Source organism: Drechmeria coniospora, chromosome 02 (genome assembly GCF_001625195.1).
Source record: "Drechmeria coniospora strain ARSEF 6962 chromosome 02, whole genome shotgun sequence".
Lineage (NCBI taxonomy): Eukaryota > Fungi > Ascomycota > Sordariomycetes > Hypocreales > Ophiocordycipitaceae > Drechmeria > Drechmeria coniospora.
Window position 1 is genome coordinate 6773267 of NC_054390.1, and position 16687 is coordinate 6789953.

Below are 16687 nucleotides of genomic sequence, written 5' to 3' on the forward strand. Positions count from 1 at the left end.
CTTGTCTGTCGAGCGCGATGGATGTTTGGACTCGAAACTGGCCACAACAACATCGAGTCGACTCTTATACTTTGCTTATCCTGTGTCCAGCACAAGGCATCACTCACCTCTTCCACACAAACCCTCCACTCTCCTTTGCATACCGCACTCGTACGCCCGCCGAGCAAGCAGCTCACCTCCTGATCATTCATCCAGTACCACGTCACGGCGCGTTGAAACTAGCAGCAGGCGCAGTGACATCTCGCTTTCCGAGAATCCTCACCATCTAGGTCGCTCAGACAGCGTCCACAGGCGCCTCGGCCTCGTCTCTTGGTTGGGGATTCTTGACAGGCGAGACGGGTGGCGGGTGGTACGACGACCTGATCGCGAGGCCCTCGGCGATACGTCCGCGCGTGACACCAAGGACGCACTCGAGCTGCCGTACTGCATCGCTTGCATCTGCGTCAGAGATGCCGTCCATGCGACGGCAAGAAACAAAGGAGCCTGCTTCTCTGGTTCAAGATTAGTACGTGGTCACCAAAAGTACATGTATATATACATGCCACGCGATTCATGGTCGCCGGCGCATCGCGTCGCCCTCGATTCATCTTCGGGCCTTGTTAGCAAACAAAGAGGCCGGATCCATGCAAACAGGACAACGGTACTCGACCGCCCGATCCCAAAGATCTTCCCGCTAGACTGCATGCACCGTCTATCCAAACACACATCCATCTGTCCATCCACTATACATACATCATCCCCACCAATCCATCCAGCCACCCATCCAGCGTCACGTTGCCCCTCCCTCGCTCTTGATCTGGACCACTCTCCCCTTGGGCAGGTTGCCCCCTTTGAACGAGCTCCCTTCCTTGGACGAGCTCTCCTCTTTGGGCAGGCTCCCCTCCTTGGTCGACCTGGCCCCCTTGGACGGCTTGCCTCTTTTGGACGAACTGCCCTCCTTTGTCGAACTGCCCTTCTCCGTCGAATCGCCCTTCTTCGGCGAGCTTCCCTTCTTCGGCCGGCTCCCTCCCTTGGACTGTCGCTCAACGACGCGAATGCGCACCTCAATGCGCCTTCGGCTCAACTCTTCGAGGCCGTTTCGAAGCCAGCGAACGGCTCGGAAGACGGAGGCGTCGACGTCGAAGCCCTTGGCCTCGAGCGCCGTGATGGCGGCGTAGAGGATGGCGAGCAAGAATACGCCGAGGACGAGGAAGTGGGTAAGCCACCAGAAGTGCTGGCGCCCCAGCGGGCAGTCGACGTACTCGTACTCCCACTCCCAGGTGGTCTGGTTGAACCACATGCTGAGCAGGCCCGCGTTGCCGCCGTAGTCGCCCATCATGCTGCGGACGGTGATCTCGCGCCGGCCGGGGATCATGTGCTGACCCAGCAGGTTGCTGGTTTGGGCATCCCGCCACCGCACGGCCTCCCAGGAGCGCTCGCTGGCGGTCGTGCCGTTGGTCTGGTTGATGAAGTGGTAGGTGTCGCAGCCCTCGTGGTCATGGCCATTGATGACGAGGCCGCTGCGCCCCAGGCCAAGGCCCGGTGCGGTCGGGTCCCCGCTGACGCCGTAGATGCCCTCGAGGAATCCCTTGCTGGCGTCGGAGCTCAGCAAGTACTGCTCCTTGACGCCTCCTCCGTCCTCGTGCGTGTGAAAGTCAAAAAAGGGGGCGTCGACGCAGACACCCTCGCGCTTGTAAAGGGGAATGTGTGTCAGGACGAGGGTGAAGAGACCCTTCTTGCCGACCTGGGCCGAGGTGGAGATGATGGCGTTGATGAACTTGTAAGTCGCATCCTGCAACTTCTGGCTCTTGGCGGGCGTGTCGAGGTTCATGTCGTTGAGGACGACGACCCGAATCTGGGGCGGGAGCCGGGTATCGTCGGTCTCCTCGGCGTTTTCATGAACGACGTTGTTGACGGCGTAGTCATTGGCGGCGTTTTCGTTGACGGCGTTGTCGTTGACGGCGTTGTCGTTGACGGCGTTTTCATTGACCGCATAGTCGTTTATGGCATTGTCGTTGACGGCATTCTCGTAGACGCCGTTCTCATAGACGCCGTTCTCGTTGACCGTATTGTGGTTGACAGCATGCTCGTTGACGACGTTGTCGTTGACAGCATTCTCGTTGACGACATTGTCGTTGACGCCGTTATCGTTGACGGCGTTCTCGTTGACCGTATTGTCGTTGATGGCATTCTCGTTGGCCGTATTGTCGTTGACGCCGTTTTCGTTGACGGCGTTCTCGTTGACCGTATTGTCGTTGATGGCATTCTCGTTGACCGTATTGTCGTTGATAGCGTTGTCGTTGATAGCATTCTCGTTGACCGTATTCTCGTTGACCGTATTTTCGTTCACGGCATTCTCGTTGACGGAGTTCTCGTTGACAGTATTGTCGTTGACGGCGTTATCGTTGACGGCGTTCTCATTGACCGTATTATCGTTGATAGCATTGTCGTTGACCGCATTGTCGTTGACAGCGTTCTCATTGACCGTATAGTCGTTGATGGCATTCTCGTTGACCGCATTCTCGTTGACGCTGTTCTCGTTGACGCCGTTCTCGTTGACCATATTGTCGCCGACAGCATTCTCGTTGACCGCATTCTCGTTGACCGTATTGTCGTTGATAGCATTGTCGTTGATAGCATTGTCGTTGACCGCATTCTCGTTGACCGTATTGTCGTCGGCGGCATTCTCGTTGATGGCATTGGTACTAGCAGCGTTATCGATGACGGCGTTGTCATTGACGATACTGTTGTCGTTGACGGCGTTGTCGTCCTCGGCATTGATCTTCTCGATATCATCAACCACGACGTCGCCATTATCGGCTTGGTCCTTCTCGGCGTTGTCAGTGACGGCGTTGTCGCTCTCAGCGTTGACGTTCTCGGTAGTATCAACCACGACGTCGCCATGCACGGCGTTGTCGCCCTCAGCGTTGACGTTGTCGGTATTCTCCACCACGACGTCGCCATGCACGGCTTCGTCCTTGTCGGCATTACTATTCTCAGCGTTGTTATTAACGGCATTACCCTGCTCGGCGTCATTGTTGATAGCATCGTCGTTGACGGGCTCATCATAAACGGCATTGTTGTGAATGGCATCGTCCGTCCCGGCGGTGACCTTCTCGGCGCCGTCCATCCCGGCGTCGTCACTGGCCGACGGGTCGACATCGCTCCCGCCCTCCGCCTCAGCCTTTCCCTTGCCCTCGGCATCGGACAAGGGAAGGTCGAATCGCAGCTCGTAGTTTGCCTTGCCAAAGACGCGCTCGAATCGGTCGAGGCGCTCGGGCGTGAGATCTCCGGCGTATCCGATGTCGTGGTTGCCCGCGACGTTGAGTATCCTCCGAGCCCAGACCTGCTCATGGAGCGAGCCGTCCAGCCGGCCCGAGATGTTGTACTCGCGGGTCGGGTACAGGGCTACCTCGTCGGGTAACCTCTCGCCACCGCGAAAGGTGCGGTTCCAATAGCGCTCACCCCTTCTGTCGAACTCGTCGTCCTCGATCCACTGGCTCCCGAGAAGGTCGCCGAGAATGGAGACGTGCGTCGGGCGCGTCCACCAGTGCAGCGTTCGGTAAATGTGGGCGAGGTAGAAGTCGTTGCCAAGGAGGTCGAAGCGCTTGCGGATCGACTCCAGCAGATTCGGCACGTCCTCGAGGAAGATGTCGATGCCGTCGTGCAGCACCATGCGGACGCGATCGCGCAGGGAGATGAGCTCCGTCTGGAAGGTCAAGTGCCTCGCGAGGCTCCAGACGTGCGGCATGACGCCGAGGTAGGCCGTCGGGATCGACGTGTCACCTTCGAGCTGAGGGTCGCCGAGAGCGAGGAGCCGAAAGGGCGCGAGCTTGGTGGGCAGCGCGGCGGCGTCATCGTGGCCGGCAAAGGGCCAGTGCAGCTTCTTGAGCTCGTCAAAGGCCTCTCGGGGATCCCTCGACTCGACGGGAAAGGCACATCCGCTGAAGACGGGGTAGAGGTAGAGGTAGACGGTGCAGGCCATCGCCAGGGGCACCATAAGGCGCAAGCCATGGCGGAGATGAGCCGCAATCAACATGTGGCCTACCGCATGTGTATCGTTGCCTGCTGAGACGTGCGTCCTTTCGGCCTTGAGCAACGACGGAGGCTGCCGCGTGAATCCGAGGGGAAATGAAACTGAAGAGGACGAGGAGAGAGGGGGGGGGGGGGGGGAGAGTGAGGTCGATCTGGAAAGTTGGCCGCTTAGTCATGTAGGTTTCAAGCTTAATCCGGCGATGGTCCCGGGCCGCTGGGAATGGAACTTGACACGATGCATTTTCAGTAATTTCCGTCAATCCTATTTTCGAATCCCAATGTCTTACCAACAGTATTATCCGTATTCGTATCATTTTATTGATGAAGTGGAGTCGGAAAGGAAGTGTTGAATCGCGAGCCTCGACGGCGTAGAGACGCGAAGCATCCCGCAAAAAGGCCATTGCGGGAGCAACGTCACCAGTGAGCAGCAAGACGTCAAGCTGTCTGGCCAGTCAAACATGGGCACAAGCATCCCAGAACCAGGGTGGACAGGATTAATGGGCCACCCACCCCACGGCTGGTGTCAGTGCCAACTTGAAAACCCGCTGGACTTCTTGGACACCTACTGTACTGCAAGACACCTACTGTACTGCAAGACACCTGCTGTACAGCAAGACACCTACTGTACTGCAAGACACCTACTGTACTGCAAGACACCTGCTGTACAGCAAGACGCCTACTGTACAGCAAGACGCCTACTGTACAACAAGACGCCTACTGTATACTTGTGTTGTACTTTCTTACGAGTTCTTGAGTGTACTTGCTGTACAACTAGTACTTGCATGCGGAGCAGTACTTACGCACATACTGTAGACATTCTTAATATTAGTGACATGGTTGTACACTTCAGTTTACTTGCAAGTGATATCTAGCCCGCTCTCGCTGTGTCGCATTGCGGGTGCCGGTGCCGTCGCTGCGTGTGCCATAGTACAGGCCATGTACTAGCTTTGCTTTAACGGCGATTCCGCAGCGGCTCGCCGCTGACCAACAACCCTGTACAGCAAGCCGTCCAGGTTTCGGCCAAATCCGTCGTCATCTCAAGAGTATCATGGGCAAAAAAATGGCGCATGATCATGTTGGCGGTGACGAAGCTCGGTCGATCCAATCGACCGTCATGTCCGGCTTACATCTCGTCGTCACGTAACTGAACAAATGCTGTGCATAATCCCAAGCGGCAGGCCGACGAGGCAGCAACGCCGTGCGCGCAATATCAACCGCCTCGCGACACCAACCAACATTTACCCACCGGTTCGGAGAGGCAAGATCTGAAATAGGTACATGGGCCCCGCAGCCTGCGCCGTCTCGATGACGAGGGAAGCTCGGCGGCGCAGGACGGTCGGTACGCCGACGATCGCCTGCAGCCCACACGGTGCCAACACTCGGCCAAGAGTCAACTCTACGGCCGGCAATCGACCGTATCGGCGTCGTCGAGCACGTGAGCGGACGGGTCGCCGACAGGTCAAGGCTCAGTTTCCCTGCTCGTAGACGTCGTCGTCCTCCTGAGGCCACTCAACCTCAAAGGTGGCGTCGTCGGCGTCGTCGGCGAGCACGGCAAAGGCAACGATGCTGTTGTTCTTCAAGCCGCACTTGGTCGGCGTGTGGGCCTCGTCCTCGCCCACCTTGAGCCTCCTCCACCCCTTGGCCGGCTCGTTGGGGACGGCGAGGACGGCGTAGGCGAGCTTGGCGTCGGCGGGGACGACCGTCTGCTTGGGCGGCGCGACGGAGGTGGTCAGGCCGGCGGGGTATCGCTCCCTCAGCAGGCCGACAAGCTCCTCGGTGACGGCGGAAAAGGGCGCGAGGGCGTCGACGAAGAGATAGATGGTGTGGATGCCGTGCTTGAAGCGCACCGAGAGGTGAGCCTCGTCGACCGACTGACGACCCACCGGTTAGCAAACCCGGGTAGCCGACAGTCAGCGCAGGGCAAGGGGATGCGCGGTGCAAACGTACCATTTTCTTGTCAGGCCCAGGCCGTTGGTATTTCGTGCACGGAGAGACGCTATCTCTCCCCAAGGTCGAAGTCGAGGGTCAGTCGAGGGACGAGGGACGAGGGACGAGGACGAGGACGAGGACGAGGGACGAGAGGCTGAGTGACGAGGATGAGGAAGCGCGACATCACGTGCGAGCGCGTTGAGGACTGGGCTGTGCGCACAATCGATTCTTCGCACGCCGCACTGTACTACATAAGTACTCACTGTACGGCGCTCCCGGAGGTGGCACGACCGTCTTTCTCGTACTGTGCATGTACAGTATGTATTACTTAAGTACTTTACGCTCACGGCCAGTTTCTCACCGGCCCCGCGAATTCGACTGCGACGGCACACGGATATTTCTTCAGCTCGCCAGACAACTTCACCACCACCACCGCCACCACCTCAGGGAGCGTGCACAAACGGCTCGTCGGACGAGGCACAGCGCTCACGGCCGTCGCGCCATGCTGCACCTTGTCGCAGTGAACAGGTAGCTCGTGTGTCGTCTGGGAAATCTCGACTCGGCATCAGGGCGATGTCGGCAGCATCGGCACCAGCAGCGGCCATGGCATCAGCATCAACGGCCGCGCAATCGGACGAGGCGACGGATGCGAGCGGCGCACCACGCTCCGAGCGGCACCCGCGCCTCGGCACGGCGACGCCCGGACGGGTGCTGCTCGGCTCGCTCTCGTCGGCCGTCGTCGGGCTGACGCTCGGCGCGCTCCAGGGCGGTCAGACGGCGCAGCTTCGGTTCCGGGCCGAGCACGCGCACAAGATGCCCGACTCGACGGCGGGCTGGTACTTTTACCACAAGACCAAAAACTACCACGCCATGCAGGGCGGCATCCGCGAGGGCTTCCGCATGGCGGCCAGGACGGGCTTCTGGACCTTGATGGCCCTCTCGCTCGAGAGCACGGTCGACAGCTGCCGGGGCGCGAGCGACATGTTCTCGACGGTCGTGGCGACGCTCAGCGTCGCGGGCGCCTTTTCCCTCTGGCGTACGTCTCGCTCACCCACCGTCCGGACCTGGCGGTGGTTGGTGGTCGAGGTTGGTTGATGTCATCCGCTGACGCTGGGTGAATCGTGCAGATGGCTTTTCGCTCTCGACGGCCGCTCGGACCGCTCGGGTCGGACTCCTTTTCGGCCTCGGCTACGGCGGGGTGCAAGATCTCGTCGGCTTGGCCCGCGGTCGACCGATAGGCTACGTCGAGCTCGTCCGACGTCGGCTCGGCGGTCAGACGACGGAGGTGGCCGGGCGACATGACGAACCATGACGGACCGGCCGACGTGGCCGAGCCGCGAAGCGACGACGGCGGGGGTCGGGAATGCAATCGGCATGAGCTTTCGGCCGCACCTCTCGACCGCCATGGCCTCCCGACGAGGAGGTGACAATCAGGTACGGATGGGTTGAGGCAACGCACCAGCCGCCCACGACGCTCGAGCCTGCACGCATGTACACGGGCAGCAGACGCTACGCACACAGCAGCATATGCTACGCACACAGCATACGCTCCGTAGCCCTAGTAGCAATTGCACGCACATGCCGCAAGTACGGTATGCGCATGGGCAGATGTGTGTACTCGTGTGCTTGCATACCTGGTAATGGGTGGTACTGATCCGCCGATGCCATGCGAGCCGTCCATGGGCGTGCTTGCTGTAATACATGCACAGCACGATACGATACTGATGTGCGGAGCATACGGTTTATTATTACCGTAGTCTGTACGGAGTACGCTCACGTGCGTTGTTCTTACTAGGTAATATTATGTTAGTACGGAGTACAGTAATGCTGTAGATGCAAGCACGGAGCAGTTGTACGGAGTACTTGCATGCCCCATCCTTGTGCAGGTATACTTACAGTACTTACACTTACAGTACTTACCTCCAAGCAAGTACATCTACATGTACGAGAGAGCATGCCGGCGGGTAAGCTGCATGGATACGCCGGTCAGGTGATGGCTGGCAGTTCATGTTGACATGCCGGGCCGATGATGCAGGTTGGTACGCGCAATCCTCGGCCGTCAGAGGGATGGAAAACAACGGTCCGGTCATCGGCCTCGAGATCGGGCCATCTTTTGAAACCTGCCACCTGGACTGCACACCGTTTCGGAGACACAGGCGCGTAGCGCAAATGATGATTCACACCTGCATAGATGGGTACGAACAAGTACTGTAAATACATGCAAGTAAGCCTGCTGGACTCTGTACTTGTACTCCGTACTTGTTGTACTTGTTCGCACATGTACATGTAATACTGTATTCGCACCCGTACCTGTGCCTCCGCTGCATCACTGATACCCACAGTCCTACGGAGTATTACTCGTATGGCAATAACACTGCCAACTTACTATGCTTGCACTCCGTACTCCGTATCCGTACTCCGTACTCCGTACAGTACACCCAAGATATCAACACTGAAACTCCACTCCGTACAACTAATCACACCTATGATTACGTAATTACGTACTGCCCAAGTACTGTAGGTCGTACCTGGACTTGCCTGTACACCTACAACCAAGTACATGGATGCAGATAAGTTCACGAGTGCAGAAAGCACACAAACCAAGTACGTACTTGTAGTAGGTGTGCGGAGTACGGAGTACACAAGTATGTTGCGCATGTACTTACTTTTACCTACAGCAAGTACACTCGCATGCCTGGCAATGACTGGCAATCGACGCCCTCCTTGCCGTATCGGAGCCATTCCAGCAGATGGAGGCGTGTTGGCTGATTGGCCAATGGCCAGCTAGGCCGTGGAACCTGGCGCGGCTACAGTCGGGATTTCGCCAGCAATCCAGCTCGCTCAAGGGGGTGGGAGGGTGGAAGGGGGGTCCACGTGATGGTCGGACGACCCCGTTTGGGTTCGTGCTGCTCGAAATTGGGGCCCCTGCATCGCCATTGTCGTCTTGATAACACGGGGTCTTCCTGGGAGGCGGCGCAGGGGGCGACGTGTAAGTATGTTTCCGCGAAGAGATGATGGGCACATGGTGCTGGAGGTGTAGGTGTACTTACATAGCTAGCTGCACGGAAGTGTACAGTACTCCGTGCCGAGAGGACTGTACTTGCAGTACAAGCACAAGTGTACAGTGAGTACACACGGTACGGAGTACTTGCACTCACTCCATGTCCGAGGAAGTACTTGCAGTAAGTAATACTACTTACAACTAGGTGTACGGAGTACGGGGTACGGAGTGCTCCGTAGACGTAGCAGCGTTCGCCGCCGCAGTACCGCCACCGTCGTCCATGGATAGGAATTCTCCTCTGCTTGCATGACAATATGCATGCATCAAGTGCACCGGTAGAGATTACCCACGGCATGTTGCTGATGATTACCCATCATGAAAACTGTCCAAACCTTTCAAGCCCAGCGATTGCGGGGGGGGGGGGAGGTGTCGGCATCCGTGATTGCCATCACCGCGCAGCATCTTCCCCATGGTGCTCGCCATCAGTCGTCGAGGCCCTCTGCGTTTGGCCGACGTGCTTCCATTACGTACGAGCCTGATTCGTCAAATCCGCCGGCCCCCATCCTGCCCCATCTCGCACCACCCATCTAGCACCACCTATCTCGCACCAACCCATCCATCCATCCATCCATCCATCTTCTCTGAGCCGCAACAGAGCGAGCGTGGGGAAGGGTGGGATGGGACGGAGATGGGGACGGCGATGGGGACGGCGATGGGGACGGCGATAGGGGACCGGGGCTAGACCATGTGTCTTTTTATTTCTCGTACAGTAGAATACCACTGCATGCGAATACAGTACAAGCTCGTCCAAGTACCTACGTGCAATCGAAGAACCGAGCACAAGTACTGTACTTACTTGTATCATGCTCCGTGCTTACGGAGTACAGTTCTTGGACTTGCATACATGCTCACATACTTGTACTGTACATGGATGACCTAGGCACTAGGTACCTATATAATATGTGCTAGTATTACTATGCTGCCATTCAAGTACAGTGCGTCGTACTTTACCGGTGTACTCCGTACAGAGTACAGAATACAGAGTACGTAAGTAAGTACTAGAACACAAGCCGATGCCGCAGGTACAAAATGGTGCTAGGTAGGTACGGACAGGTACGGCTAGCACCGAGTTGGCAAGTACAGCGGGCTTGTACGGAGCACTGCCAGGGACGGTAGGAGATGCCTGCGACAAGTACATACATGTCGGTGCATGTACTCGCCGTTCGGTGCATGTACTCGCCGTACGCGTGCGGTGCAGGTACATGCCCGGTAGGTACACCTGTACTTACTTGTCCTCCGTCCTCCGTCCTCTGTACGAGCAGCGAAGCTCCGTCGGACTTCTGGAGCATAATACCATGCACGTGCTCACTCGGCCGCATACTCCGTCCGGACAAGTACCTGCTAACAGGTTCGGAACGGCTCATGTACCTACGCCGCGAGCTTGCCGTATTCAAGCGCGGTAGCGCTGCATGGGGTACGAGCGCTAGCTGCTAGCTGCTACCGGGGAACTGGTGCATGGCAGCCCGCCCGCCCACGAGTCCGAGATAGGCTGGGGGGGTCGGCAAGGGCGATATGGCCACAGTACGGAGTACAGTAAGTATACATACCTACTGTACGGAGTACTCCGTACATACTTACTGTACTCCGTACTGTAAGTATGCTGCGATGGCAGGCCGCCAAGCCCCCGGTCTCACTCTTCCCACTCACGCGCACGCGCCCCAGCTCGCTGCCCCGGCGTCGGAGCTCGGTCTCGGCAGAGTTTGGGTCGCCGGGCTCGATATAAGATGGATGACCCATTAATAACATCGTCAACTGCCTCCCCTCCCTCCTTCCTCCCCTCCCTCCCCTCTCTCCCCCTCCTCTCCCCCCCTCCTCTCTTCTCTCCTCTCTTCTCTCCTCTTTGCCATTCACCTCCCACTCGACTCCGAGCGACGAGAACGAAGCCAAAGCGAGCCGAAAGGATAACGGAGCTTTATTGTTCTTATTTTTGCTTCGTGCCAGTGGGGACGATTGGAACGTCGACGCATCACGTCATCCCGCAGGCCTCGACGGCGCATCCCAGCTGCGTTTGCGATTAGCATACTTGTCGCACACACCTCTGACCTCCCACACAGCTAGCCAAAGCTAGCCATCCACCCACCCACCGATCGCGAAGCCGAGAGGGCGCGGTGCAATACCGACGGCCATTGTCTGCCATACCCTAAGCTCCTATTCTCTGCCATACCCTCCTACTCTGCCATACCCTCCCATTCTGCCATAGCATTCTGCCATAGCATTCTGCCGTATCCTCCCATTCCGCCATACCCTCCTCTCCCCTTCAGATATTCGCCGAGCCCTTCCGCTTCCCCCACGGTTCTCCGCGGAGCTCGGGTCGGCGAAGCAGAGCGGCAAGACAAACGGCCATGAGCCTCGGCCTCGTGCACCGGGGCCCCCCCGCCGCCCTCCAGGTCGCGTCTCGGCCGTGCCTCGCGCTGATCCACGGCCGCCATGGCTTCCGCCGTGACCGCGGCATCGTCACCGCCGCCTCGTCGCCCTCGTCGGCGCCTCCCCGCCGGCCTCGGCAGCAGCAGCGTCGCGCCATCCACTCGTCCGACAAGAAGGCGTCCACCGTCACCGAGTACCCCGGCGCCGGCGGCGCGCTGCCGCCCGTCCAGCCCAACCTCGAGCCCTCGCGCGCGCCGCTGTCGGTCCTGCCGCTGAGCATGATCCTGCGCTCGCTCGCCACCACCGTCGTCTCGTCGTCGCCCGTGCTGCTGCCGCCCTCGCTGCGCATCATGGTCGCCCTCGCCCACAGCACGAGCCCGCTGCTCAACCCGGACCGCAACCCGCTCCTGCGCTTCTTCCTCAAAAAGTCCTTTTACGCCCAGTTCTGCGCCGGCGAGAACGGCGTCGAGGTCGGCGACACCATCCGCCGCCTCAAGGACATTGGCTTCACCGGCGTCATCCTCGGCTACGCCAAGGAGGTCGTCCTCACCGACGAGCAGGCCGGCCGCCTCGACGGCGCCAAGCCCGGCGAGGAGACGCGGTCCGTCATCGACAACGAGATTGTGCCCTGGGCCGAGGGCACGCTCGAGACCGTCCGCCTCGCCGAGAAGGGTGACTTTGTCGCGCTCAAGTAAGTCCTGTCCCGTCGCCCGTCGCCCGTCCGTGAGCTGACGGCGGCGTCCGCCTTCCAGGTTCACCGGCGCCGGCCGCCTCGCCCTCCACCGCCTGTCCCGCGGCCTGCCGCCGACGGCGTACCTCGCGAGCTCCATCGACGCCATCTGCCAGCTCGCCCACCGGCGGGGCGTCCGCCTGCTCTTCGACGCCGAGCAGGACGCGCTGCAGGACGGCATCGACGACTGGACCATGCGCTACGCCCGCGCCTACAACACGACGGCCGGCCGCGCCACCATCTACGGCACCTACCAGGCCTACAAGAAGCGCACGCCCGCCGTGCTCTCGCGCCACCTCGCCGAGGCCGCTGCCGGCGACTTCACCCTCGGCGTCAAGCTCGTCCGCGGCGCCTACCTCGGCTCCGACCCGCGCGGCTGCTTCTTCGACACAAAGGCCGACACCGACGCCTGCTACGACGGCAGCGCCGCGAGCGTGCTGACGCGCCAGTGGAACGCGACGCTCAAGGGCGAGGCCGACTTCCCGCACGCGAGCCTCGTGCTCGCCACCCACAACGCCGAGTCGGTGCGCCGGGCCCGCGCCATCTGCGACGCCGGCGGCGCCAAGGCCGAGATCGCCTTTGCCCAGCTCCAGGGCATGGCCGACGAGATCAGCTGCGAGCTCGTCGAGGCGAGCCAGTCGGCCCGTGCCGAGGGCGTGCCGGCGGCGACGCTGCCCGTCTACAAGTACCTCGTTTGGGGGACGACGGGCGAGTGCATGAAGTACCTCCTGCGCCGGGCCCAGGAGAACAAGGACGCCGTGCAGCGGACCCGAAGCGGTCGCGACGCCATGTGGGCCGAGGTGGTGCGACGCTTCAAGAACGCCATCCGCATGGCGTGAAGGACGAGGGGCGAGAGAGTCGAGTCGATGGGAAGGACGAGGACCTGTACGTGGACCGACGAGGGGCGAGAGAGTCGACGGCATTAACGAGGACCTGTACGCGGACCGGCGGGGGAGGCAAACGAGCGAGCGAGCGAGCGTGCCATTGCGTTTGGCTTGATAGTGATTCTGGCCTTGGCCACGCGCTGCATTAGATTAATTCGAGAGGCGACCGAGGACGAGACGGGCATGGCATGTCGAATTAAAAAAAAACACACTTACACCATAGTCTCCCGTGGCCATTTTTTCGCGCTTCCCTTGTCATAGGTTTCCTTTTTTCTTCATCGACTTTTTTTTTTTTTCGTCCGACTTGGTTTTGCCCCCCCGTCACACCCCCCGCAGGGCCATGGCGCCGAGAATGAGCATCTCCATCTCGGCACGCTTCTCCCCGTCGTCCTGTATGGCATCCAGCCAACCTAGGCCGTTGAGCTTGTAGTACTTGCGCACCTTGGCGAGGTCCGTGGCCGTGGCAATGTTTTCGTCGCTCGCGTCGACGGCTCGTCCTTGCACGTTCGATCGCAGATGCTCCCAGATGCCGTCGCTCGACACCGGCCGAGGCTCGGATTCGGTCGGAAAGGTGACCTTGACGACGAGGAGGTCCTTGGTCGACGGTGACACGCCGAACCTGCGGTAGGCGTCGGCAATCTGCAGCGCCGCAGCACACGGTCAGCGGGAGGGGCGAGGCGCGGGCGAGGGGGGCCGGCCGGGCCGGACGCACGTTGCTCGAGGTGCTGAGGGAGACGACGATTTCCGAGTGCACGTTGGGCGTCTTCAGTGTGCCGTTGACGGCCGCCAGGGTGGCCTTGAAGACGACGGAGAGGAGCTGACGGCGGGAGACGACCTGGACGTGTCGAGTCAACACCGGATCGGCAGAGCGGGGAGCGGTCAGGCACGTCCGAGGCACCGCCGGAGCCGACCATGGCCAGGGCTGGCCTCGCGAGGTGTACGCACCACCGAGGCGTCAACAAACGCGTACTCGAATGCCGGGTTGCGCCCGAGCAGCTGCTGGTGGAGGAACGCGGCGTTCTCGACCTCCCGGAAGAGGGCTAGATGGATGGCGTACTCGGACGGGAGGTGCTCGAGGGAGACTTTCTCCATGGACATGGTGAGCGCCGCTGCTGCCCACCGAATCGGACCCTGGCGATTGGAATGGCGAAAGGAGCCGAAAGGAGCGTGACGAGGGAGGTGAGGCGAGAAAGGTCGGAATCCGGATCGCCGGGTCGTGGCTACGGCTCCAGTTTTGTTGCTTCAAAGAGGAGTTGGCGTCGAGCTCGAGGCCTCGAGAGGGGTTCTTCCGCCGCCGTGATGGCACCAAGGTGAATTGGGTGCAGGTTCCGTCTCGCTTGGTGCTCCGACCTGCAAGTACTTGGTTCGGCGTACTCTGTACAAGTATTACTTGGGTGTACTGTACTTGGAGTTGTTCGGAAGTACAAAAAAGTACCGTGTTCCGCAAATTCTCACTCACGAGTACTTAGGTACAGTAATTAGTTACTGCGTACCTGTACTCTGTGCTCCGTACGGAGTACTTGCTCCGTACAACGAGCAAGTACACATGTACCTCCAAGTACTTGCCTTGTAGGCGATCGTATTTGTACTTGCAAGCACATGTACTGTACTTAAGTACTTAGTTGGTTCTTGCGGTTAGTACGGATTATTGTTTACTCCGTACGTGCTCCGTACTTGTCAGTGCACTTAGTGTACAGTACTGACGGGGTATTGCTGTACTTAGCGGCACCTGTAGGAGCAAGCGATGGCGGTAGCCCCGCTTCGCAGCCTGGTCAGGCCGGCCTGACGCCTTCTGCCAAGGCTTCTTTCTACCTCCAGGGTGAGGCATGGTGATGCCAAGGCCGGCCGGCTCCTTCCAGCGGCGAGCCCGTCGTCAAGCGTGCCGTGCTCGCACAGGTGCGTGCTCGTCCAGCTCCTCGCCTCGCCTCTGCGTGTCCGGATCGGAGCAGGAGGCAGCGAGCGCGTTAATTAGTCGAGGCGGCGGCGGCGTTTCCAGCGGCCCGAATGGACAGATCACGATCGCGTTCCGTGCGGCACTCTCCGCCGGTCGGAGGATGGGATGGTGGGAGGAGTCGAAGCGAGGCCTCGCACATGCGCCGTACAGCGAGTACCTGAGTATAGTAGTGTATTAGTAAGCAGTACTTAGGTAGGTAGTAATTGGCTGTTGTACGGAGTACTGGCACCTACAGTTACAGTACAGAACCTGCACCAACGCTCACTGCGTCACAGGCACCAATGCACCTACGCCAACGGAGTACAGACAGAGTACTAAGTACTAACTTATATTCAAGTGCGCTCGCCGTACTCCGTACAGTACTTGTACATGTAGGTCCTGTCCCCTCGTAGCCTCCCGTACAGTGCACGCGCAGCGCCAACAAGCATCGGCCTGAACCGGCCGAGGATGACTCTGCAAACAGGCGGCCTTCTGGTCGCATCGCCATGAATCTTCTCACGGGCCGTGCACCTCATCCGGTCACCGGTCAACAGGGCGGCATCCGACACACCGGCACATGCATTTGCCGATGGTGACGACGACCATCGCCCGTCCATCCATTTGCGACCGCATGCAAGACTCCTCGCCCGCCAGCATCCGCTCTGCCACGCCATTTTCTTTTTTCAACCTTTTTTTTTTACCTTTTGCTCTCCGCCCTCCCTAGGCCTCTTTTCAGACGGCGATTCCATCTCCCTGGCAGCCACACTGGCAGCCACAGTCGGGCTGGGTGTGTGGGACGAGCGGCCATCGTACGAGTGCCTGCTCGATGCACATGCGACGCTACTTGTATTAATCAAGTAATACGTGCACCATTACCATTACGTAGCATGGCAAGCAAGTACGTACCTTTGGACCCATGTATTCGGAAACACGTACTAGAGGGGTTGCTGCTAGCACGGTGGCTTGCTTTCGGTGTTTTCACTCCGTGCGGAGCGTAGAGTAAGTACCTAAGTACTTGCACATGTTGATTGGTGGTGATGTGCAAGTACAGTACTCCGTACTTGCTTGGATTTAGTGTTGGACCATCCCAAGGATTGACACGAATCGTTCTCCCAAGAGCCCTCGAGCCATCCCTCGAACCATGACACCGCGGCTCGTCAACACCCACCCGGGAGGTACTGGAGGGATGAGTGCATACGATGGCAGGTAATTGCCGAGCCTATCTCTCTCGCCGACCCTGCGTCCGGATGACTCGCAGAGGAGGATCAGGTAGGTGTATGATGCAGTGGCGCTCGCTCCCCTCTGTCGAGCCTGGCTTGTGAGGGAGGCGAATCGATGGCAAGGGAGGGAGGGAGGGGGGGCTTCTGGAAGCCTGGCATCGGCCAGCAGTGCGAGCGCGTACTGTGCCCGACGAGGGCGGCATGAGTGGGCGGCATGGGTGCACGATACCTGGCGACGCAGACGGAGGAACGAATGCAAGGTGGTGCATGTACCGCGTGCAGCAAGTACTTACTGTACACTACTGCAGGTAGAGTAGAGGAGTGTTATTACTTATTGAGGAACATTTGCACTTGTAGGTGTGTACCTTGTACAAGTGCTTGCATGTGGTGCGCATGCAACAGGAATGTAACAATACCGACACGACCAGTACGATACCAGTACGGTGCCAGTACGGTGCCAGTACGGTGCCAGTACGGGGTGCGTCGCTGGTAGTCAGTAAGTAGGTCGTATGCAGGTTTCACCTGTGCGCCGTGGGTGCGCAAGTGCACAAA

The 16687-nt window shown here is 59.3% G+C and overlaps 5 protein-coding genes across 5 annotated transcripts; 2 read left to right on the forward strand and 3 right to left on the reverse strand.

Annotated features, from left to right (window-relative positions):
• Positions 1-274: 274 nt before the first annotated feature.
• DCS_04976 (uncharacterized protein) lies at positions 275-4018 on the reverse strand (the record flags this gene model as incomplete). Its single annotated transcript, XM_040802282.1, has 2 exons — positions 275-491; positions 774-4018. The coding sequence occupies 2 exons, from the start codon at positions 4016-4018 to the stop codon at positions 275-277; spliced, it is 3462 nt and encodes a 1153-aa protein (XP_040657315.1).
• A 1462-nt stretch (positions 4019-5480) lies between these two features.
• Positions 5481-5964, reverse strand: DCS_04977 (uncharacterized protein; the record flags this gene model as incomplete). The annotated part of the gene is made up of 2 exons (XM_040802283.1): positions 5481-5885; positions 5962-5964. The coding sequence occupies 2 exons, from the start codon at positions 5962-5964 to the stop codon at positions 5481-5483; spliced, it is 408 nt and encodes a 135-aa protein (XP_040657316.1).
• Positions 5965-6546: 582 nt separating this feature from the next.
• On the forward strand, positions 6547-7255 carry DCS_04978 (uncharacterized protein; the record flags this gene model as incomplete). The annotated part of the gene is made up of 2 exons (XM_040802284.1): positions 6547-6979; positions 7071-7255. 2 exons carry the CDS (start codon positions 6547-6549, stop codon positions 7253-7255), a joined length of 618 nt encoding a protein of 205 aa, XP_040657317.1.
• Positions 7256-11346: 4091 nt separating this feature from the next.
• On the forward strand, positions 11347-12937 carry DCS_04979 (proline oxidase PrnD; the record flags this gene model as incomplete). Its single annotated transcript, XM_040802285.1, has 2 exons — positions 11347-12059; positions 12121-12937. 2 exons carry the CDS (start codon positions 11347-11349, stop codon positions 12935-12937), a joined length of 1530 nt encoding a protein of 509 aa, XP_040657318.1.
• Positions 12938-13303: 366 nt separating this feature from the next.
• DCS_04980 (Kinase binding protein) lies at positions 13304-14080 on the reverse strand (the record flags this gene model as incomplete). The annotated part of the gene is made up of 3 exons (XM_040802286.1): positions 13304-13621; positions 13695-13817; positions 13928-14080. 3 exons carry the CDS (start codon positions 14078-14080, stop codon positions 13304-13306), a joined length of 594 nt encoding a protein of 197 aa, XP_040657319.1.
• Between the last annotated feature and the right edge of the window lie 2607 nt (positions 14081-16687).